This window comes from Dysidea avara, chromosome 2, assembly GCF_963678975.1.
Source record: "Dysidea avara chromosome 2, odDysAvar1.4, whole genome shotgun sequence".
In the NCBI taxonomy this organism is placed as follows: domain Eukaryota; kingdom Metazoa; phylum Porifera; class Demospongiae; order Dictyoceratida; family Dysideidae; genus Dysidea; species Dysidea avara.
In genome coordinates, this window is record NC_089273.1 from 49,434,829 (window position 1) to 49,461,506 (window position 26,678).

Consider the following 26,678-nt stretch of genomic DNA (forward strand, 5'->3'; position numbering starts at 1 on the left):
TAATATACTAGTTCGTTTAGTTTTTTGTTAAGGCATACAGCTAGCTACAAACATGTGACTGTTCTATTAGGGTGACTGCTGTGTTAGAGTTTCTCAAGGCAGCCTGCAAGATGTGTGCTTGCCAAAAAGGGGAGTGGTTTCGATCGATTATAGAGTATGTCGAGTCAGCCTTCCAAATTGAAGGTGTGTGGTGACTGAAATACAGCTAATGCAAAAGGGGTGTGTCATCATGGTTTCAATTGATAGATCGATAATGAGTAGAATGAAGAATGGGCGTGATCTTGTGACCTATCATGAAGCTATCTAGTACCAGTACCTCCGTACAGTACCCTCCGTCATAGATTATATCAGTAAGGAATATAATCTATTCCTCCGTACAGTAACGTAGTCTAAGCGCCTTAAATAACCTTGTGGCGTATATTATGCTGTTTAAAGAAAGTGTTGATACAGAAAATTCATTGTTTGTCAAATTTGCTTTCACAGGTGTCAAATTTGTCAATATGGTTTCGTTGGATGAAGAAGATAAGCAGCCTGATTGAAGATAAAAGAAAAGACAAGGCGCAGAGGGCACACACTCGTCGGAACCCCAAAAGGTACATCCCACTGGTGAGTTTGTTATTGTGGCATAAAATGGTGGCCGTGCACTGCTTCGTTTGGGCTCTAGGCTTGCGACTGTGGTTAGTGAGTGAGGCTAAAATTCAAGTTTTGGCGATTTTAAAAAAATTTATATCCGGCCATCTGTAAGCGTTTTGTTGCATTTAATGCTGTTTTATGTACTACTAGCATTGGTACCTGCCCTACATGCAGGGATCACTTTATAATAGTAACCAAGCATTAAACATCAGTGCCATTCATGCCCTGCAGCATACATGGTGGTAACATTTTAATACCAACATTTTGCCAAAATCATGGGAAGCATGCAGGTACCCCTGAACTTGCAGAATTGCAGTAGCTAAACTACTATACTGTAGTAATGTGTATGCTTATAACACATAGGTGTGAACAATGTGGACGGTTTGTAATACCTGTCCTATTATGCAGGCTATAGTTACATGTAGCATCATTTGATAAAAGATTGACCACAAAAGACATTATTTATAGGTACCTACCCTATAATGTAGAAGTTGCCATATTGTGCATTATAATATATTGTGGGCATGCACATCATGTAATGGAAACCATGTATTAAAATTCATGTAACTATGTTGCATGTATAATGAATGTCACTTTTAAATAAAGACCATTAAATACCATTAGGCCATCCTGCAAGTACGCTGGAATGATGTGAGCATACAGATAATTTTAAACAGGAAAGCTGTGTGTAGCTACATAAGCAAATACAACTGTAATATTGTACTACCTGTCCATACCTATCAAGACACACGGTAGTGTGTCATGCGGCCCAAGAAGCTGGCGCACAACACCCGTGAGTATATTGACAGGAAGAACGAAAATGCAATTTTCGCACCTCCGTAGCTCTGTGCTGTCTTGATGAAACAAGACGATTTTTGCTGTGGACACTCCCTCCAACTTCAGTACTCCACATTCCAAATTTGAGCGAAATTGCTTCAAGCGTTCCCGAGATATGCAACTTCAAAAATTGGCTTAGTTTATTCGTGTTTTTTTTTCTTCTTCATCTTATTTTTCTTCCTATTTTCGCACACTTCAAAAACCGCTATAAAACGCGAACACAATATCCGATTGCCTTGAAATTTGGCACACAGAAGGGGGATATAAAGGCGCATCTCTGTACCAAATTTGGCTGGAATACGATAAACAGGCAAAGAGTTATTAGCGATTATTCACGGAAAATAACACCAATATGCTGTCACGCCTACAGGGTAAACCGCTTACGGGAAGAAGCTGAAAATCGGTGGGTGAATAGGTTAACTATTGAACCTCAAACCTTTTGTGGTTTGAAAGAAATCGAGCTAAAAACCAGGAAGATACAACGAAAAAACCAACAGTGTGTAACAATTATGCAATCGAGATTAACTAATAGAAAAACGACTACTTTCCACGCCCACCAGAAAAATCGCTTGGGGTAATGCTTTGAAATTCACCGTACAGATGGAGTAATCATCTTAGAAAGGATCTTCAATGGTGTGGAAGAATCAGACTTAAAGCCACGGAGTTATAACACGAAATCAAACTTGGTGTAGCAAGTGCGAGATCGAGATACTCTAATAGAGCAGTCACCCTGAAAAGAATTCAAAAGATCAGCTAGAAACTAGTAACCTGTATAGAGATAAGCTACAAACAATTCACCCTGTAGAGATATCAGCTAGAAGAAGTTACCTTGTAGGGAGTTCAACTACGTAGTTCAGCTAGAAAAAGTCACCTTGTAGAGAGTTCAGCTACAAAGAAACCACCATGTAGAGAGTTCAGCTACAAACAAATCGCCCTGTAGAGGGATCAACTAGAAGAAATTACCTTGTAGAGAGTTCAGCTACTAACTAGTGACCCTGTAGAGACATCAGCTAGAAGAAGTTACCTTGTAGAGAGTTCGGCTACAAACAAGTCATCCTGTAGAGAGATCAGCTAGAAGAAGTTACCTTGTAGATAGTTCAGTTACAAACAGTTCACCCTGTAGAGAGATCAGCTAGAAGGACTCACCTTGTAGAGTGTTCAGTTGCAAAGAAACCATGCACCATGTAGAGTTCTGTAATAAATATATGTATTATATATATATATATATAATTTGTACATTTATTGATAAAATCAGAAATATTTAAGTATTCATCTGCTTCATCTTTTCTTCTTTCCTGTGGAAAAGAAAAAAAGATTAGTTTAAAAAGCCCCAAAGCTGGCCATAGGTCGGCTTTGGGGTATACAAATACAAAAAGAAGTGAAATCTAATCCAAAACAGCCAAGCTGTAAAAAAAGAGTGCGACCCTCAAAAAGGCTATGGTGAAAAAAGATGTGAAATCCAAGGTGGCGGCCAAGAAATGGCTGTGATGGTAGGTTAATGGTAAAAATTTTAATAACAACAATTCAGGTGAATTTTGTGCCAAGACCAAGCGGCACCAAAATTCACCTGAATTGTTGTTATTAAAATTTTTACCATTAACCCATTAACCTACCATCACAGCCATTTCTTGGCCGCCACCTTGGATTTCACATCTTTTTTCACCATAGCCTTTTTGAGGGCTGCACTCTTTTTTTACAGCTTGGCTGTTTTGGATTAGATAATATTATGTCTACCACACAGGCGTAAACTACATATTATGTGATATTAGTATAGTACCTGCCATGTAGGCCATACATATGACAATTAACTTACTGACAACAAAAAGCAACTACATAATGGTAGGGTGCAGTACATGCCTACAGTGCAGGCTGAGCTTTGTATGTTAACAATACTACAACATTCCCTCCTGTTCCCTTTACTACACCACAACCTATTGTCATCATCTCTATCCTCCATGATCCCTACATTTACAGTACTGTATGAGTAATACTGTATAAGTAAGCTACTACTGACTATTATCACCTATTGTCATCACCTTTGTGCAGTAAAATTAGCTACCACAAACTATTATCAACCAGTACAGTGGAACCTGTTAATCAGGACACTTGACACCTACATAATCTGGACACTTGGTAATGCTCCTAAAGTATCCCTTAGCATGTAACTGAACTGAAAATTCAGGAAACCTTGACAATCAGGACACTTTTGGTCAGTCCCTAATACACAGTCTTCACTGTAGAGTGAGAAAAACCTGTTACCAAAAAGACTGCCAAAATGAAGAAAAGTTGTAACCAAAAGGTTTGGAAAAAGAAAAAAAAGTGATACAACTGGGATTTGACGTCCCATCCTACCGGTTTCCAGCCTAACGCTCTACCACATGGACAAAATGTCACTTGTGGTTACAGAGTCTTTAAAAGTTGTTTATCAAGACATGCTTAAGTTGAATGGAATAGGTGTTTACTTGTGGTTTGCATGCGGTTTACAGAAAGAATTCGAGCGAATTTTTATCTGCACCCTTGCACTAATCGCGCTGTAAATCACCAACGACGGTGGTTAGAAGCTTCATTTAAAAGCAAGGTAATTCTTAGCACTTAGTTTGGCACAAAAAATGCTTCGATATGTGCATCAGCTGGCAAGAAAATCATTGGACGCCATCGAAATTGTAGACGGACAGACGGCTTTTCAGCTTTATATATATAAATATGGACTAGTACTATTCCGTAAAAGTGATTTTCGTCTCGTAAGATATCTCTAGGATGATTTTTAAAGGCAGAATTTTGGGCGGCGCACGAAAATTTCACCTGGATTCCTACTTAAACGGTACAACTGTACCGTTTGATACTGCCTATAGTCTTATAATCATGCTTACCTAGAAGTGAATTTATAATGATATGCTTACTTAACTTCGTGTAAATCAGCACATTTCAAGTATAAAGTTTACCATACACCTTTGGCTGTTTGAATTTACAAATGTACAGTGTACAATGATATTATGGAAGTACACTAATAGTTGGTAGGTCTAGTTCTTCCAAAGCTCATCATAGTATCTGTACATTTCTGGGTGCCCCCGAAAACTGCAACGCACAAGGGATCTCCATACCACCGACCTCCCTACAGTATCTTCGCAATCCAGTTACTTCATCAGTTATCTTGCCATCATGTCTTGTAAAATAATGACTAATCCTGGAAATTTCACGAGAAATGTGGCCTACAATTACTCCAGCATTGTCCACCTTACATACACTCATTGCATAGCGATCATGTCCGTTGCGAGGTTGATGCAATCTTCTCCAACTGGCGGGTCCCACACAGCTCTATACACATGGTACCCTCTGACCGTAGTACTAATGTTCAATACTGCTGGACTGTAACATAAACCATGTCTTTCTGTAGGTACACCATGGCTGTTGGATTTCCAGACTAAGAAACACTACCTCCAGCAGCAATCCAGAATTCAATACACCTAGAACGCACTTTGGACTCAATTCACATACATTTCAGGAACCCATCTTCATATGGATCCCTAATAAATTAATCAAATTGTGTGCTCTCTAATTGCTAATTACTCAGTGTATGTATCTATATAGCTAAGTGTAAACCTACACTTTGGATGCCTAAAATGAAGCACGTGTACTAGGTTAAACGCCACACCTCGACGATAGCACACCCATCTAGCAAGTTTGAGTAGGAACAGGAGAGTATATAGTTTAGAATTACACACAGATTAGGGTGAAAAGGTTGCGGCTATTGACTTATATAAACTGAAAATCTCACTGCCGGTGCGACGTTTAACCAAGTAAACACATTACAGGAGCCACTGGCACTAAACTATAATACATACTACTACATAACATAACTGCATCACTTCTAATTCAGCACGGCAGCCACACTTCTTTTCGTTGCTGCCGGAACGTCCGACCCACTGATGTCTGCCCGGGCACCTCGTCCTTATCCAAGTCTTATAATGCTCTTGCTTCATTAATCCTTCTTAGTATAAATTGGTTTCACAACCGTGCCGAGTGACAATGAATGAATGGGTCACAGAGTCCAAGTGCCTTCATGGTGACGCCGCTTAATCTGCTGCCCAGCAAAACTCTAGTTTCATCTCCAGCTTAGGAACTTAGTAGACTACAATGTACATCAATAAACTCCATCAGACGTCACAACAATTTTTGCCTTGCTTAAAACGTCCACAAACTGACAAATTTAAATCCGCCTCAACTATGTTAAATGCGCGCTAAAGTATTAGAGTACTAAAGCTCTATATATAGTAACGAAAGCTATATATATAGCTTCTAATGAGCGACCTGCCAATCGCCATACAACGGTATCACACTGTACGCTATTATTGTCAGTATTATCTTAAGCACTAAAACAACAATTGTGAACAGCTGTACAAGGCAGAAACTACATGTATAGTACGAAGAAAACTGATATTATTTATTGCTACAGCTAGCTAGGTACAGAGCACATAACTTACATACATTGAAATATGTCACATGTCTACAGACCTGGACTCACCATGACCAAGCCAATTGTCCCAGTCATCCAATATAAAAGTTTTGCTCTCATCACTACTATTTTCTGAGTCATTGTCTTGAGCTGTTCGTTTCCTGTATTCCTTTCGTTTCTTCTGGTCTGGTTTTCTTGATTTTGCTTTCCACCACAATTCAATGCATGGATCAGGATCAAAGTCTTTCATTGAAACACCATCTGCAATTACAGTCAGCATATCCCACAAGGAGTTGTTCCCAAGTGACGACCTCCTATCTACCTTGATTATCTTCAATACTGAAAAAATCCTCTCCAATTTTCCATTAGATATAGGCAATGTAAACAACAATCGTGAGAGTGCTAGCATGTTTGACCAACTAGACGAATTAGGGCAATGAAATAACCTCCACCATACGGCACAGTAATCCAGTGTAGAAAGAGAAATAAATTGTGTAGCATACAATTGCATGTCGCAGAATTCCTCTCTAAGTTTGCTAACATCTACTCCAGCAGATGACAGTGGAAATTTAAACCTTTCTCCCAACCTGAGAATAGGTTCCAAAGGATCTGCTTTCCCAGCTTCATCCTCAACCTCACTCTCACAGTTATCTTCGTCTAAAGACCTCTGCCATCCCTGGGTTGCCAAAACAAAAATAGCATCTCGAATAAGTTTCAGATCTGACCATGCCAGCCTGCTTTTCATGCAAGACGTTACTGTTGTGCAGAATTTTTGATGGTTGTTCTCAAAAAATGATTTAGCTTGTGTTACATTTTTCAACTGCTGCCCTTGATAACTACGACCATTATCCAATTTAGTAATAGTAGTGCAGTAAGTTCTCCATTGTTCCAAAGGTTTAACACTAAGTTTGTTGATTTCCTTGACAGTACGAACCAAGCTTGAGAATGCACCTAGCACATCAAGATCATCTTCCTGCAGTACTCTTGAAAAAATAGCACATGGTGACAACAGGTCAACAAAAAAAGCACAGCCTAATAAGTACTTCGCATCTAACCACTTATGCATGTAACCCTGTAATTTGGCACGGTCCACAGATTTTACAGAGGGGTCTTTAGATAAAGTAGTGAGGTGTGTAGTGTAAGCCCCAAACTTGGATAGTACACGTTTCATAGCATTTAACTTGTGTGCTACTCACCTTGACCCACTTGCACGCAATGGCCTAACTACTGCATCATCAAACTCCACACATTCACGTAAATCTGTGACGACGACTTCTAATTCCTGACATTTCTTAGGAGATTTTTCATAGATGTAGTAAAGACGGATAAGCATATCATCCACAAGATCAAAAACAGTGCCTTTTAATGCATCTTTCAAAGCAAGCTCTTGTCTGTGTGCTAAACACCATGTCCAAAACACCCACTCCAATTCTGCCTCCACCAAGCCTTTTAACCCAGCAGCAGCGATGTTTGCACTTGCACCATCAGTACCTATGCCAACCAGAGTTTTGCAATTCTCCTTATCTAATACTGCAACACCAATATGCTGAAAAACACTTTGCAGACATTCAAACAATCCTTTACCATCTGCACTCTGAGGCCAGGAGACTGTAAAAAAATCCATCCTGGAGTGAACCTTTTCATCATCTCCGTTAATATCACATCATTGCACCAGAAATACTTCATCGTCAATTTTTGCTACATCTGTTGAACCATCCATGAGGATAGAATAGAACTTGTAGTCCGGTAGTCAAATGCAAAAAAAGCCATGTACCCAGAAAAAAATGGTATAAAAGAAATTTTGGTATCATTCTGTGTGAAATTTAATGGAGAATAACATATCCAAAATCCCAAAAAATCCATCTTGGGAAAAAAATTTTTACTGTTGTTTAAATGTTTGTATGTAATTTCTGTAACAAATGGTTGACAGCTGGTGTCTAATAGAATAGTAATCACCTGCTACAGCTTACTTGTTGAGTTGATATTTGAGGAAAATGGATCACAAGCACAGTGCTAAGGTTGTGCATTGCATTAGTTTGGAATTGGCAAGTCCAAGTGATAGCTGATGAAAATAAGTTTTTACGCAGTGCTTAAAGGGGTAAAGTACACTCTACATTTAACCTGCTTATGAAGGACAGTTTCTGAGGTTCCTGTGAACTTCTATGATTACAATTTTACCTCTAAAAAGGAATAACAGTAAAATTTCAATCCTCTTGCTCCTTCCAACAACTTCATCTCTTATATTCTATCTTAAAGAAACATGCAAATCTCACGTATATGGCCAGCACATTCGTGAGGTTGAACATGCCACCTATGCACCCATCACAATTAGCTCACGAAGCTACTATCTTTTATAAGCCTTTGACTTTTCTTTTATCCACTAAGCGAGGGATGAGTATTCAGTAGTTTTAGGTGTGCTTCATTGTTGTCTGGGATTTTCATTGCTTTGATCAGCTATCCACTGTATTTGTAGGGCATGTTCTTGTGTATACACTAGGGCTCCACTGCAAAAGATTTAGTGAGTACGGAGTCCCTTGTATTAATAATGTTTGGGTGTTCTCTCTTTGATGGTCCTTATGAATATTTTAATATTGGTATCACGATTATGATAAATTTTATATTGATACATCTGTGTAATCACACACATTCCTACTGGAAAACTCAGTGAACAAAGTATATTGTGATAGTTGTACGTGGCAGATCACATAAATGATTTTAATGCAAAAATGGCTGGCAATAATTTTGTTAACAGTAGTGTGAGTACCTGGATGTCTCAAGGTACACACCCACCCATGTCGCCAAGTGCATATGTCTTTCAAATGTGTTACTGTAAATGCGTGATCAGCTTCACCTCCCAGGAACCATAATAAGGATTTGACTATTATACAATCAAATTCCCTACGGCACCACGTGGCATCATTCGACATCATATGTACTTGGGCTACTGTAGGGGCATTGTTTGAAAGTAGAGCGAGATAATGATATACTTACTATGACCATGATACACATAGGGCTGCACCGATTCCACTTTTTACCGATACTTCAAATACCAAGTACTCAGCTGGGAAGTATCTGCAAGTACAAGTACCGATACCAAGTACCTTAAAGTAGCTACTTCATAGTGCACACATTTATTATATAGTGCATTTCATGGTATTCTTGTACACGTTTTCAGTATGGTTCATGTTTATAATGAAGTAGCCAATCAAGATTCACAGAGAAAGAAGTCACTGAAATTCAAACCAGTGGATATTCCAGTATTCTTCTGGAGAAGTGTAGATAATATCATAATGGTGCTTACAAAAACACAAAATATTCTAATATTGAAACAGTCTACCTGATTGCTCTATTAGAGTTATTGACTGTTCTATTAAAGTATATCGATCTTTTTCTCAGTAAAGCGTTTTCACACGTACGTTTTTCGGCATAGATCAGCACAATTTTGCTGGTAGTTAACTATTAGTGTTATACTTGATGTTTTTAGGTGTCCACTGTGCTAGTTTTATTCTCGCACGTGATAAGAATCGGTATATGCAACAATATAATGGCCGATTCCGATACTTCATGAAAACAGCAGTATCGGCCCGATACCGATACCGATACTAGAATCGGTGCAGCCCTAGATACATATATGCTCAGAAGCCATGGCTAGCTACATTCACCCTCTACTATTCTTGTAAGGGGAGAGGAGAGGAATAATATAGATATATACAGATATTCACTTCCTGTTATGAATAAATGAATGATTGCATTAAACTTTAGCCTGTGTGAGATGCATTCATAAAAAATGTAGTTACTGTAGGTATGTAACCATAAGCACTGATCTTGTTATAGCTACACAATGATCAAAATATTGATCATGCTTTTTTTGTCATTTTCAAATAAAACTGCAGAGCAAGGGTGTGTAATATTTCTCAAGATCAGAGTATGTAGGTAAGACTCAGTACATCTTCAATATCAAACGACCAGAATGATTTTATGGCAAAAGATGGCACCATAGGACCTGTGATTAAAATCAGTCTTTGGAGAGGCAAACTGTGAGCAATATAAAGGATGAAGGCACATACTGTAACATCAACCCTTTAAAGGGAGTGCTGCAGTTTGGAAAGTGTTTTCTTAATCCTGATACTGATAACGACACGGCTGTTGCAAAGAAAGCTACAGGTAATTAGCTTTTGCTACGTAGTTTAAAAGCTCCTCCAGGGCAGACTGAGATACGAATATACTGAAGAACCAAACACCCTGTATTACATCTCAGTATGCATTCATCTCAGAAATCTAAGTAAGGTTTGTGAAGCCAAAATTTCTATGATTCAACTAATGCACAGTTCAAGTAATCAGGAGGATGTGAGATTAGGAGCTAACATCAGTAGCATGCTGCAGTGCAGAAGGCATGTAATCAAAACTAACTGCTTTTACATAGTTCTTTAAGTAAAACAGAATGCATTGAGCTAGCAGTAGCTTCTTATCATTGAATGGGAGGCAGAGGCATACACTGTAGCTTGCAGGATTACCTATGTATGTAATGTGCAGCTTTTCTCTGTTGCTGGTATAGTGAGGAGAACTGTGTACAATGCTATCATTTTGAAAAACAGCTTTCTGATTGTCACTACACTAAGAAGTCTTAGCTAATGCTTTCCCTGTAACTTTGCAGAATAAAATCAACCATAAATTACAGTATGTCTTTTAGCATTTTATAGACAGGCACTAGGCCAGTTGTTTCCAAATGAAAAGGTGACTGATAGGTGACTACCTATATCTGGTGTAAATGCCAGCAGCAGAGTATGGCATCCTATTGAGTAAAACTATTAGCTGGCCACACCATATCCACATCAGTTTGCTAGTTAAAAGATCAGAATTTTCTTTAGCTGCTCTTTCACAGGAGCCAGATACTTCAGTAGTATCCTTAGCCACCTATCCAGCTGCAGCAGCCACCCCATGGACAGCACAGAAAGCAGAGGAGGAAATTATATGCAGACTGAGTAGTACTGCAAACAGAGACATCGAAATAGGCAGGATAGCCGTGTTGATAATCAGGATCAAATATAACTCCTGCATTCTATAGGTAGCTACTATAAAATTAGGTTTACACTAACATGTGGGATTCTTGCAGATTCGGTTACAATTTGTCAACATAATTACTACAAATCATTTGTGAACAAATCTCTGCTATTGAACTCAGTGTTTAGAGTAATAGCTTTTAAGAGGAGGTGATTTCATTCCACTAGTTGTGGAATCTTTTGGGGTAAGGACACCTTTTGCAACATCAATTCTTAGACCCATTACTGATCGTAATTCAATCCAAAGTGGCTAGGAGAAACTTACATCAACAACTTTCAGTGTGTTCATGCTGAACAAACAATGCCAGGATTATTTTTATGATATTGGGCTCACAAGGTTTGGATGATGACTTTTCCTTTTCCCCATAATTGTACTCTCGTTGTTTTAGACACATCATAGTTGTTATACATGTAGCTATAGTTTATAGTCACAATTTGTAATTTCATGTGTAATTGTACGCATGTAAAATAGCCACGGTTTCCCCCTGATTTTATAAACACAATGCCTTTGGGTGAAATATTTTGGAATTTTTGAGTGCTTCTTTCTCAATGAAGGAAGGTGCTAATAGCAAAAACTTTGATAGCATAGTGATCCCCAAAGCAATAGGAGTTTGTAAATCTTTGTTTCATGTCTGTACCCCCAAGGAGACAAAACGTATGAGCATTAGTCTGCCTTGTGTTGGACAAGCAGATCACCATAGTTTTGTTCTCGTGTTGTCAATTTCACCTGGCGGTGGTTGTAGGAAGAGTCTGGAAGACAAAACTTATGTAGCAATGGATTCGCCTGTTCATGGAGAATCTGATGATGCAAGTTGCATCTTGGTAGAGGACTGCAATCGTAAGTTATGACCATTTAATTAAGTGCCTGTAGTTTATATTCTGTATTGTCACTGTACAAATTGATTTTAGTTCTGTTGTTACCACTTTGTAGTAGTGTCACTTCAAAAGTGCTTGGCTTCTAGAGCTGAAACTTCAGTTTACCATTCCTTGGCTATCTAAAGAAAATGGAAATATGAAAATAATGAACTAGTACTAACGTGTGGGGTTCTTGCAGATCCAGTCACGATTGTTAGCAGCTACTTGTTCTTTGCACATACCGATTGAAAGTACTTGGACATTTTAAACTGATATAAAACAAATTCCCCAAGGGGGATTTTTTGGGACTTTGGACATGTTGTTCTATGAGAAAAGAGCTTTAAAACGATACCAAACTTTCTTTTATACAATTTTTTCCGGGTTACAAGTTTCATCTACCAGACTATTGGCAGTCATAACAATGTCACACAAAGTTTTCCTTCTTGATTCTGCAATGTATGCACATTTCCAGCATTTTCATTAATGTATGCAGTTCCAATATCGACACCATGGCGAGTTTAGAGTTCGCAGATGGATGGATACTTGCTAAATTCTAGCTTGTTCTTGGCCACAAAATATGCGATGTCAAATTTCCTCCTTAGTCTATCCTTGTGTTCCTCTGACAATCCCTGCAGCTGTACAAACTTATAAATTCCACTACTGGATGCCCCCTCTAGCACAGAACTAGCGCCAGATTCCTTGTTACAAAGGGACATTACATATAGATGTTGGTCGCTTCGTGCATGATCTTTTATGTTACTCGTCCTGACTGAATCAGCTCCTATCAACTACTTATCGCTATAGTTCCGCTTACATTTTATCCTAGCCTTGTACTTCAAACAAACTTTGCACTTTAGCTTTTCGACTATCTTCTTCCTCCTTTTCCACTAACATCACAGTCGAGCCAAGAGATTGTTTGAAATTTTTTGTCAAATTCCAATCGCCACTTTAAGTAAGTTGAAAAACTGACGCTTCGTTTCTTCACTTCATTGGTAGTGATGACTGAGCCTCGCTCTGAGCATGTTCGCTTTCGGCTTGACTCTGTTGATACAATTTGAACAGAATCACTAGAATCATTGATGTGGGAATCCATAATACCGTAGTCACCTCCAGCAAGCTTTACTCACATGTAATCACGTGAGAAATGCTCCTGCGAAGCCGCAAGTCTCGCACGCATTCTTACATTGCTACTGTTCTCTACGCAGCTCTCATATTCTGTTGTGCGTAAGTTTTACTCTTATGATTTATCAAGTTGGATCCATCAAGTTTAATTACTAACTAATTGTGTGCGCTCAGGCTGCTGGCAATTTTGCCTGTCGGATATGTGACCGAGCAAACCAGTAAATGATAGGCCAAAACACAACTTTGCTCGGAAATTGGCTGATGGCCGACTGTTATTTCTAGCACTGCACACAGCAGGTTGGTGACACCACCTCTATGTGCTAACAGAGAACATCACTATTTGTTGCTGCCAATGAAACAGGTATTACTTACCCTTCAGGAATGATATAGCCTGCTACAAGCCCCTAACTGCCAGGCAACACTGTAGGTACACCCCTATCATACAGCAAGCTAGTAGGTACATCCCTGCCTGGTAGGTACAGTGGAATCCCTCTTAACGGACACCTCTGAATGGCGGACAGCCTCTTTATAACGGACAATTAATAAAGTTCAAATGGAACTTCCAATACCTGTGTAGATTAAGGGTGCTCTGTACAGTTGCGCGTATGGCTTCCTGTAAATTATGTTTTCTGCTATAACTTACGAACCGATTAAACTATTCTGCTAAACTCTTTTTATTTGCAATAAGCTATCACTACTGCACAGTTTAGTCCAAATCCCATGTCTTCACTCACTGTAGAAGGCGAGTTATAAATTTTCGCTTCAAACTAGAACTAGTCCCACAGTTTATGCCCTAGAAACTTGATTCTTTAATAATACATTATTGAAAACTGTACAAACACACATGCGTTTCTATTTTTGTTCTCTGGCTTCTCAGTCATCAGATACTCTTCTTCCGCTTTTGTGCTGGCACTAATCAGTCTTCTTTACCTCCACGCCATTCCTCGCCAGAAGGAGCTATCAAAAAACGACAAACGCTCTTTTAATGCATAAATATCATGGTTGCCCATCTGAAATTTTCATGCCTATCGGGTCTAAAATGACGAACTAGTTCTAATTTTAGTATCAAGGTGTAAAAACTGAGGCGCCCGCAGCCACAGTTATTGTTTCTTAATTGCATAAACAGAAGATAATCAGTAAATTACGGATCGCTATATTCATTAGACCATGATGAAGAAGATACAACACTTACTTTGCTTCCTTCATGTATATCGCTCTTCTATAGCGGACACCTCTCTATTTGTAAACCGGACACTCCACAGCAATTCCCAGACATGGCAACTTACACCTTGCTAAGTAACAAAGGTTCATTGCCAGTTACAACAATCAATCGAACTACATCATTTAATGCAGAAAGCACTGTATTCTACAAAATGCAAGACAAATTGCTGAAGTTACAAGAAGCCGTATAAATGTGCACGCAAGTACTGCTGTTAATGCTCTTAACCAGGTCTTCTGAAAATAGTAGCTGGTGCACTTTAAGAATAAGCTACAAGCTACTGTAACATAATCTGTATAGCCAAACATCTTGATAACTAATCAAATACGGAGTAATCCGGGTAAGTCTTTATGGGAGCATGTATAAAATTTTATGGTGCCGAATTGTCTGGATAGTGTAGTAGAGGCCACCACACACCATAGGTAACCCATACTCAATAACATCACTTCTGTTGCTATTAAACTAATCATATCTGGTTCACATGGTACCATAACTCATCTTGCTCCACCACTTGGTCTAGTCTCGTGCCTTAACTGATTTTTTATATTAAAAAATTAGAAAAACCCTTAAATAAGGACACCTCCATATAAAGGACATAATTATTTCATTTCTCCAATGGTGTCCGTCTTAGAGGGGTTCCACTGTACACCCCTACTATACAGCAAGCTGGTAGGCATGCCTCTACCATACAGAAAACTGGTAGGTGCACCTCTACCATACAGCAAGCTGGTAGCACGCCGTACCATAAAGTAGCAGATAGGTGCACTCCTGCCATATACCAAGCTAGTAGACCACACAGCAAGCTGTTAGGTGCACCCCACCACGCCACAAGTTGGTAGATACACCCCTACCATAAAGTAACTGGTAGGTGTACCCCTATCATACAGCAAGCTGGTAGGTACACCCTACCATACAGCAAGCTGGTAGATGAACCTACAGAAAGCTCGTACATATACCCCTACTATACAGCAAAACAGCAGGTGCACCCATACTTAAAAGGAAGAATAGTACCAGACTAAATTATTTCATCTGAACATGCACCCCAACTATTAATTAATGAAAAGTTAATGGCCTATTGCTTTGTTTTTAGCCTTGTTCACCCCAATTATACTGTATTATAAACGAAGAATAGCACAAAAGGTGCCTCTGCAATCAATCCACCAACAACAGAAAATACATTTGTCTGAGCGTTTGCCCCTACCATGTAAAGTTAATGGCCATTAATAGCAGGTATATTTCCTGTTCAGCTATGGTAGAGTACAAGCAAAGAGGCAACTCTGCCAGTCAGTATGGAGAAGCCACATTGATGTACTACTGCTAAACAACCACTTTACACCGTCAGCAAAAGTAAATGGACTGGAAGGAGGACAGATCATGATGTGTGAATTGTACATACTGCGGTATACCAAAAGCCACCAGTCCGGCTGAACAACATCTAGCATTAAAAATAATCAAGCATGCAGTGCTAGCCATTGTTGAGTTATGCTTGTCTGAAGGCATTAGTTAGTAGCAGTCAATAAGCTAGAATATTATTATGTTAAATAAAAAGAAATAAAATTTCGTAGCAACCTATTGGAAGCATTTTTGGCTGCTCTAGGGCTTGTCAGTACTCCTCATGCCAAATCGAGCAAAACTGCCTAAAAGTAAAATACAAGCTCTCAAAGTTTGGCTTTTTTGTTTAAGGGGTTACATTACAGAACTTACATTTCCTAATTTTTCCTTATACAAGTTCATTTACTTATCAAATATGTAACATTATTATGACTAGTGAACCCACGCATACCACATCAAAAGAATGCTGTAAAGGACGGACAATCGATAAACAACAAGTCCCCAGATGATGTTTGCTAAAGTCCAGCCTAGATACATGGTTTGGATGCCAAGTAAAATGGTCTCTAACTTGACACTTAAAAAGTACATCCAAAAAGATATGATTATTAAAGAAAGAAGGTGCGATCATCAGCTGAATTTGAATCCACAAAACCATAATACAAGAACGGATTGCTGGGGTGTCAATTTAAACCACAAATCCCTATTTTGGCTTAAAATCACAAAAACAGAGAATTTCATGAACACCAAGACAAATAGGGATTCGCGTGTTACATTACCACCCCAGTGATCCCTTCCTATCCCATTACTTATTTCAATATCCCTATTCCTTATTTACAGGTAAAAAATTTAATATGCTTATGCAATTGTTATCAACATTCAGCCATGCCAAGTTTTACAAATATGAGACTCCAATAACACATACCTGTCCTGCCATCTTGGGTCTCTTGGCTGACGGCTCTTCAAAACTACATCAAACCAAAATTGACCAGATTAAATGTACAAACATCAAAACATGCAATAGTCTATACACAAGAGTTTACAAAAACTGGAAAAGGGGGAACAGGGATTGCTGAAACAAGAAGGGATTGCTGGGGGTAATGTAAATCACACATCACTATTTTCAGGCACATTCATTGTGTACACTAGACAACTGCCACAGTATACTTGCTGAGATGTGTAGCTAAGTTGGGTAGAACTTTTGTAAAGTGATAGCATTGAGATTGAGATCTTTTTAAATAGCTGATTAAAGATGCTATGATCCAATTTGTTCCTACTTCTCTTCCCAAGACCAAGACAAATACATCTCACTAAGTATAGGTTAGGAACCTAGACCGAGGCTCTTCGTGGTTTCTAAAACACGAAGAGCCGAGGGCGTGGTTCCTAACCGACTTAGAAAATGCGGGCGTTATATATATCGCTATGTAGGTGGAACCATTGTGGGATTGAGTTATATGTCGTTTCAAAATCGTCACAGTGTTAAAACAAGTCATGCGACCATGGCCACTAGTAGAGAAGATTGAACGTGTTTTCGAATTAAAGCTTGTAACTAGCTACATTATCGCTGCTTCTGTTAGCTGGTGGATCAAACAAAGAGTGATAGCTACTGTGACAATAAAGTTAAAGCCAGCACTACCAAGGGTTTAAAGTAAGTGGTAACATTGTTGTCAATGGTTAATAATACTTGGTCTGGCGCTAGGCCTTCTGTGACTAAGCCAGTATATACATGATTTCACACCTACATAACTTTTTTTTACAAGAAACAAATAAACATTCTACAAGAAAGCTTACCTATTTAGTTCTTTTAATAGGGAGTCCGCTTAAAGTACAGTAAAAGCATATTAAACAGGCTTGAAACATTGACGGGCATTAAATAGAACTCCGTTATATTTCTGGAATTCTCCGCTTATGATAGCAAACGTACCTACAACGTTATAGTCTAGCTCCCATAATCGAATTGGTGTAGGTGTGCTTATAAAAGGAATGGAGTAGGTCAAGCTCTGTTGGTCTATGGGCTCTTAGCCTGTATATGCTTTGCAGAGCATGCATAGCAAATCAATGATCAAAAGTGAGATTTGCAATGCTGAGGTCTATCTGTTAGCAGGTTTCTAACTAAGTTAGTTAGAGGCCTGCTAGCAGGTTTCTAACCATTTTAGAAACCTACTAGCAGGTTTCTTCATGGTTTTTAAAGACCTCATTATCTGCCAAAGATCAAAGCATACTATGCATAGCATTTTCTAAAAGCATATCTGAAGCAATCAAACATAAACATGTTGCTTTATTAGATAGTATATTAAAAATTATGAATTTAAAAATAAAGTAGGAATCCAAGCAATAAAAAGTAGTGAAACAAGAGAAGAACGATGGTAGCTATTACAGCATAGCTCGGTGGGAAATCCCTACTTTGGCATGATATAGCCATTATTTTAGTGTTCAATGCCAAAGTAGGAATTTCCCACCAAGCTATGCTGTAATAGCTACCATCGTTCTTCTCTTGTTTCACTACTTTTTATCGCTTGGAATCCTACTTTATTTTTAAATTTTTAATTTTTAATATACTAGTTTGTTTAGTTTTTTTGTTAAGGCATACAGCTAGCTATAAACATGTGACTGTTCTATTAGGGTGACTGCTGTGTTAGAGTATCTCGAGGCAGCCTGCAAGATGTGTTTGCCCAAAAAGGGGCGTGGTTTCGATCGATTATAGAGTATGTCGAGTCAGCCTTCCAAATTGAAGGTGTGTGGTCACTGAAATACAGCTAGTGCAAAAAGGGTGTGTCATCGTGGTTACAATCGATAGATCGATAATGAGTAGAATGAAGAATGGGCGTAATCTTGTGACCTATCGTGAAGCTATCTAGCTAGTACCAGTACCTCCGTACAGTACCTCCGTCATAGATTATATCAGTAAGGAATATAATCTATTCATCTGTACAGTAGTGTAGTCTAAATGCCTTAAATAATCTTGTGGCGTCTATTATGCTGCTTAAAGAAAGTGTTGATACGGAAAATTAATGCCTCGATATGGTTTCATTGGATGAAGAAGAAGACAAGCAGCCTGATTGAAGATAAAAGAAAAGACAAGGCGCAGAGGGCACACACTTGTCGGAACCCCAAAAGGCACATCCCACTGGTGAGTTTGCTATTGTTACGTAAAATGGTGGCCGTGCACTGCTTCGTTTGGCCTCTAGGCTTGCGACTGTGGTCAGGCAGTCAGTCTAAAATTCAAAGTTTTGGCAATTTTTAAAATTCTTTAACCTGCCACCTGTAAGTGTTTTGTTGTATTTGATGCTGTTTTATGTATTATATGGACTAGTACTATTCCGTAAAGGTGATTTTCGTCTCGTAAGATATCTCTAGGGTGATTTTTGGCGGCGTGCGGAAATTTCACATGGATTCCTACTTAGTACCGTTTGATACAGAAAGTCAAGGTCTTGCTTATGATATAAAGCTAAGACTTAGAGCTGCCCAACTGTCTCACGATTAGTCATGAACGATCTCTTTTAAAGCTTTTTATTTTACAAACAAAAGGTTAAGCCAAGTATTGGATCCCTAGAGGAGAATAATGGACTTATGCAATTTGGTTACTCTCCTCCTGTATCATACACTATGAAGAATTATGCTTTGAATGTGTCTACTGTCTTGGAAATGATGAATGGGGAAAAGTACCTTGGTATATGGTGCACAAGTTATTTGAAACCATCTTTACTCTGTCAAAAAGCTGTGGCTAAGGCTTTATAGATTCTCGACCTTATTAGAATATCTTTAAGGTTAATTTTACTGATACGTTTGGTTATATTATATAAAATGTTTGTTTAGCCACACTTGGAATGTTGTGAACAAACTTTAGTCTCTACTTGGCCAAGGATATTGACATTCTTGAAAAAGTACAGAAGTGCAACAAAATCTGTAGCCTTGAAAATCTTAATTTCTCATTCTCTGTATTGCAGACACCAAAGAGGTAATAAGATTGAAACACACAAAATACTGAACAGATACTATGGCACAGAACCACCCACATTTTTCACTTTAACCATCTTATCTTCTACCTGAGGTCACTCAATCTATTCAAAAAGTAACATTTGCAATACAAACATATACATATAGTTCATTGTGGGTGATATTTTGTGTTGGCTATATACCAAAAGCAGGGTTTTGTCTGGGAGTTTCTGAGTGGTGGCAAAAGTTAAAAAGAAGTGATATACTATGTGTTGCATTAGAATGTTGTGTGTTATATTAGAGTACATTTGAAGTTCATCAGTGATATATGCACTGGTCAGATTTAAGGTACTGGTTGGTTTATAAAGGTTAAGGTTTCTATGTAGCACCTGCCATTAGTCTCACTATCAGAGCAGTTTTGCTTGTGCAGAGTTCTGCACACACTGGTTGACAGTGGTTCAAAGTGACCAGTAAAACCTCAATACTTATTTTCAGCATAGCCTTGTGGCCACCACTAAACCATCATCAAATGCCAATTGTATCTGCCCCCCTCCCCACATCATTATACTACGCAGCAGTGTAACCATCAATATAACTAATTGTCTATATCTTATCACCAACTAATTACGATAGTATCGACATATTGTGGCAGCATTATAACACTCAAGCAGCAATTCGATGATTATTCGAAGCAATCGACGCTCACAAAGGCTTGCAATCTAGCCTGGCAATATTGCATTGCCTAGGCATCCTAGCCCATTACTTACATAATTATACAACCAGGTACTAAGAATAATAAGAAATGTGACTAATATTATACCATAAATGAATAAATAAGTAATGTTTAAGAAAACTACAAAGCCTAGGGCTACGCACTAACTAGCTATATAATTGAAGACACAAACATATAATTATACCTTTTTGCACTGGTAAATGAACAAACGTGGTATTCTATATAATGCCCATTACAAGGTGTGGGCAACCATGCTCGATTACTACTGTATAGCTGGTAATTTTCGAAAGGTTTTTATTTTCAAATATTTCGAAGAGGCCCTTCTCTTCAAAAATAAATCCCCACGTCCGGTTGTTCTTCGAAAATAAATTCCCACAAGTGAAAGCAACGATCCAACTTTTGGCAATTTGCTTGTGTATTCCTTGAGTTTAGCTCAGTATTACTGATGATAATGGGTAAACTGTATCATTACTGTGCCAATAACCAGAAAACAGGTAATCCAGAATAAGAATTGATGCCGTCTGCTCTAGAATCTATGGTAGCTAGATAGCAGTAACTATGATCGAGTGCGATGGAGCCAGTGAATTTACTCCACTTGAGACTCACTCAGTCTTCTCTCCAGTGCACAGGGATGGAAATTATTCCATCAGTAAGTCAGTTTTTGGCAAGCATTCATGCATCTTCATTTTGTGACACGAATTGCCGTTTATTTGAAATTTATCCGGATTTTGAAATATGCAATCTTCGAAATTAAAATACTTCGAAAGTCAGATTTTGCTTCTTGTGTGAAACTTTGTTTTGAAAATAACCCGCTATACGGTATCAAAGCCAGCGGCTGGATCTTCCCGCTTAACGAACAACATGATCAGTCATGGCCTCTTTTTTCTAATTGTGTATCCGTGGCCTCATTTTAGGCCACACATAGTCCACCTCGTGTTGAAAACATATGTTAAATGCCTTGGCATTATTACCTTAGGTCAAAAAATCGATGCGGCAACCATTCAAATTCGACCAACACTCAAATGCTTGTAAACGATGTTAAGGCCTTATTTTCACAATTGATTGTGGGCCCATTTAAGTGCGGCAACTACTGAAAGTGTGGCGTTTAACCTATTAAATATGGGAACTGAAATTAACAATTATAGGTGACAGCAGTAAATGTGTAGGGTATGGTGACTGACGGGATGATTATGAGATTTACACTGCCTCTTTAATTTTATTTCACATCTCATTGCGGTCTGCTCTTGTAAACTCCAACCATGTCTTACACTTTAACTCGTGAAAATCACTCTAAGGGTGTGGCAGTTGAGAGGTATAGATGTGGCTTTCATTGCCTTCTATTTTGGGATAATCAAGAGAACAGTCACTCTAACAAGTACACGAAAAAATTTGGAATTTTCAACCAGAGTAGGGACCATAGCACATCGATGAAGAGATGCACAGTAGGGATATAACACTTCTTATTGTTTTACTGTGATTTAATATCATGGACTACTCCTACTTGTTTCAGTACTTTTTATCGATGTGCTATGGTCCCTACTCTAGTTGAAAATTCCAAATTTTTTCGTGTACTTGTTTGTTAACTTTTTTTGTAAATAATTTTATTATGACTGGTGAACCCACGCATACCGCATCTGAAATGGCGCCGTGCACCCCAGCTATATCAATTATCGTCTGAAAAGTGAAGTATCCATTACGCTTCACTGTCGGCTATGTTCAACCCGTTACACAGCAATACGAATCAAGAACTGCTTGAAAAGCGCCTTTGCAATCAAAATAGCCACTATGAAAAATACGGACGATTTCCGTTTCGAAGAGAAGCCATCACGTGCCAGCGCCAAATCGACACCTTTCCCTGTCAGCAAAGATGAATGGGACACAAAGGAGGACACTGGTAAGTCCATGAAGAATGCATTGTACGTACTGCGGTATGCCAAAAGGCACCTGTCGGGCCGAAGCGATGTCGAACAGTGAAAAAATCAAGCCCATAGCCTTACCCGTTATCGAGTTACGCTTGTCCAAAGGCATCAGTCAGTTACTTACTTACTTAGTCAGTAGAAAATTCCGTCGAATAAAAAAATTTTTAAATTCCGTAGCAACTTGTTGAAAGCATTTTGGGTCGATCTGAAAGCTTGTTTGGGCTTAGTTTTACCTCACCAATACTGCCTCATCGTCGTCAGGGAAAATTAAGGCTGACTTTTGGGTGATTTTATTTCGTGGGCCACGCCTACTGCTTTGTGGTCCCTACTATACAGTTACTATCGTACTGTATGATATAGGTTGTTAATAGGTAGGACTCCTTCAGGATTCATTAGTGATTGTAATTACATACCTATATATCACTCATGCTTGAACGGCCTATAATACTGTGAATTTGTAATTCTTATACCCACACTCTGCCAGCTATGTACTATACATACATTCCCTATTAGTGATTGTAGTCGGTTCCATGTGCCCCGAGCCTATATATATAACCAAGTACTGAGAATAATAAGGAATGCAGTTACCTCATAAATAAATAGCTATGTCCACACAACAAGCAACGTAATTGGAGGTCATTACTTATTGTTGGAGGTTAGTTTAACACGTTTGATAGTGTTGCTTTGCATTATTCTTGCGTGGCCAGACTCCTCAGGGCCTTTAACTTGTAGTTTGATTGGGAAAAGGAATACTGCTTAGCTATTTTGCAAGCCATTATCAGGAAGTGCGGTTTCCAGATGGTAAGCTTGCATGATGCATATAATTCACCTAGAGTTGGGCAGTATTGCATTTTACAATTTTTGATACGGTATTTAGAAAAATACCTTGGTACAACTAATACCTTCAGTATCAGTGGAACCTGTCTAAGTGGCCACCTCATTGAAATCTACCTGTCTGCTGATGATGCTGCCACCTACACATAGTATTAAGGTCTGCCAGTTGGTCTCCAGCTTAGACAGGCTCATTATATTCCACTGTATTTTGAAACAGACATCTATGTATGATTATATAGCTTTGTACTTTTATGATATATAACTCATTATGATTGGGAGTGTATAAACAGTGGAATGGACTACTGGAATGGCTCATTATATTCCACTGTATTTTGAAACAGACATCTATGTATGATTATATAGCTTTGTACTTTTATGATATATAACTCATTATGATTGGGAGTGTATAAACAGTGGAATGGACTACTGGAATGGCTCATCATATTACACTGTATTTTGAAACAGACATCTATGTATGATTATATAGCTTTGTACTTTTATGATATATAACTCATTATGATTGGGAGTGTATAAACAGTGGAATGGACTACTGGAATGATGGAATGGAATTTTTTAATGTTAATTGTCAGTTTTTACATCCAAATAAGTACAACTCCTCTCCTTAAGTAAGCAAATAAATAGGATCACCTCACCATAGACAAAGTTTACCAATGTATTGTACTGTAAAGTCAGTTATGAACATGCACGATAGCAGTTTATTGGGAATACCAAGAAGACTCCTTTCTTAACCCTTGTTCCCAAATGATAAAAAGTTAGCTACTGTAGCTAGCTGATTATATGTACACATTGTAAAAGTACATTCGAATTATTCATTCATTTATTATCAACTTTACCAGTTAGGCACTGGAGGGTGAAAACGAAACAGAAGGCAGAGTGGTTACTACTGTCCTAGGAGCCTAAGTGTAAATCTTTGGGTAAAGTGAAATGGGACTATCTTGTTAGCATTTACCTTTTCCACAATTGTGTCGAAAAACAAATTTAAGCTAAAGTTCGTTGTGGCAGTGCCACATTGCACAACGAACTGAACTTTCATTAAGACAGTTTCAGACAAGTAATAAAGTGTTGATTTATAAGTCATACAAGTGTTGTGGTGAGGAAAAACATGCTAGAAGAGCTGACTTCAAGGGGAATCCTATTTATTTGCTTACTTAAGGGGTAGAGTTGTACTTATTAGGATGTAAAAACTGATATTGAAACTTTAAAAAATCCTTTCCACCATTCCAGTAGTCCATTCCACTGTTTATACACTCCCATTATGATTGTAACCTTTTTCATATATGAAATAATAACAATTGTGTACATTACATCAAGTAAAGACTCTATTCAAATGATAACCCACACAGTATTCACATACGTAGCAAATTAGCAATACACAGTAATACAATTAAGTGACTGATTCAGAGTTAAGCAAGATGCTGGGACAGAAATACCAACTTGTCAACCATTGTAGGCTGCGATGGGGTGTGACAATCTTCTCTGAAGTGCACAAAAACACGTTCAGATGGTGAACTTGTTGCACACACTGACAGGCATTTCGTAGCCAAGTGAGACAAGCAAGGGTAATTACGGCACTCAATACACCACCATTCCAATGGGTCATCTTCAACACCTATGCATGGCCTGTCTGTGTAAGATTGTATCTCCTTCACCACTTTGTCTCTTGGTGTCAGCCTTCGCTGTTCACTCTCATTGGAACTCCTCAAAATTCTTGCAAACTTGGACCTCTTTGGAGGAGGCTACGCATCACAAGTGTCACTACCTCTCATAGCAACTGAGGTAGCTAACCCTAATTCTAAGGTATACATCTAATCCTCACTGGTTCTTTGAAAGCTGACTGGTTTTCCTCAGCTATATGCTCTAATTTAAACCTTGGATCTAAGAAAGAAGAGATATCTAGGACAGCGTTGAAACCAGGTTGGGTCATCCGGGTCTGATTCAGTTTACAAATTATCTGGGTCTGACCCGGATTGGATGTAAGAAATGAAATTGATTTTCTGACGACATGTAACTTATAAACGCTAGTCGCATAGCTCTTTTGTGAGCCACGCCCACTTATCGCATTACAAACATACCCTCAGCCACACCTATTTATTAGTAAGTGCAGTCTGTAGCACGAAACTGTGTCCGTTGCTGTCTGCAAGCTTACGTTGAGCCACGCCCACTAATCGATTATTGCATGAGTTGCTATAGTCTAGTCTTGCAGCAGGATAAGTACTTTTGTGAGCCACACCCACTTTAATATATCAGGAAATTGTAATACTTGGTATGTAAGAAGCCACACCCAATTGCTATCTGTAAAACTTGAAGACCTTGACAGAAAGAAATCATGCATTTCTTGTTTACTTGAACTTTAGTTAATGCACAACATGAGTGGAGTCATTTTTGGTTTTTCCTGGTAGGTTAAAAAAAGAAAAGCCTACCAGGTTTATCCAGGGGCTGCCTTGGGCTGGGAAGTCTCAAATGCTGCCTTGGGCTGGAAAGTCTCAAATTTATGTTTAGCTTATTATGATTTTGGCTAGCCCTCACTCTTCTGTTTTGTATACCAGCAACATGTACAACACTGATGAGCTGTAATAGTAGCTTTATGCAGTGTAAATCCTTCAGTGTGTGCTTTTGTGTGTTAAAGCAAGAGTTCATAATATATATATATATATTATGAACTCTTGATTAAAGTCATTAACAATAGCCCACGCTTGATGGCGCACAACCCAATGTGGTGCTGTGTTGTGGTTGGCCGTAAGGGTAATAGTATGATGAGGGAGGTATTACTGATACCGATACCACTGGTATCAGTATCAATACCAAAAGTGGTATCGGTCCACCTTTAGTTTTGGCTCGATATCTTCTTCTTGGATCACACAAACAATTGATCTCGATTTGTCGTCCAATAACACCTGTACGAGAAAACACTAGAGTCCCCCAAGTAGAGGTTGCCATTTTTTGATACTTTTCAGTCACTACAGATCTTTGAACCAGTACTGCAGAAATACCATTCATGAGCTTTACAAGGATTTTGTGTGAAACGAAAAATCTTTTTGTTTGGGAATAGTTTGTGTGGGTAAAGAGCACAAAAGAGAGAATATCGCTATAGCAAAAACTGACTTGGGTGAGAGATCCATTTATTCCTGTTCCTGCTAATCAGGGGGTGTGACCATTTCAATATAAGCACATTAGCTGCTACAGCACATGATGAAAGCCACATAGTGCCTAAAAATTAACACAAGGAGCATTTATGAAGCTAATGTACCATATGGCTTCTACTGTAGTGGTGAATGGGTTAAGCAAAAGCAGGAGGAACTTGGTATTCCACAGCACAAATTTATTTCACCAGTAGCCACTAGATGGGAGTCAATCAATGAAATGGTTTTTCGCGTTGTTGAGCAACAACAGGTGTTGTGTTGTGTTGTGTTGACTTGTTACCACAGCAAATGGCGTTTGATGCCATCGGACTAAGTTAGATATGGTTGTCAGTTGAGTTTTTAGTATAGCATTGAGCACTTCTAGGGGTTTTGTCAAAACTACAAATTTATTTTTAGTTTTCTAAATGACATAATGCGTAATATTCATGGCTTTTAGGGTAAACAATGTATATGCACAATTATTTGGACCTTACATGGTTTTAAATATGTCATCTCACCACTGCACAAGTATATTATCCACTTTTACCTAATAACTAACTTTATACCACACCCTAGATTGCAACAGGTCTATTAGTTGTGCCCAGACT

General features: G+C 38.5%; 1 protein-coding gene across 1 annotated transcript in view; it reads right to left on the minus strand.

Annotated features, from left to right (window-relative positions):
• The window catches only part of LOC136247543 (uncharacterized), a 42,800-nt gene that overhangs the window by 12,717 nt on the left and 3,405 nt on the right, over nucleotides 1-26,678 (minus strand). Inside the window, exon 2 of the mRNA XM_066039300.1 lies at nucleotides 16,434-16,476. Coding sequence (XP_065895372.1) covers nucleotides 16,434-16,445 — 12 coding nt within the window. The 5' untranslated portion in view covers nucleotides 16,446-16,476. The remainder of the gene's footprint in view (nucleotides 1-16,433; nucleotides 16,477-26,678) is intronic.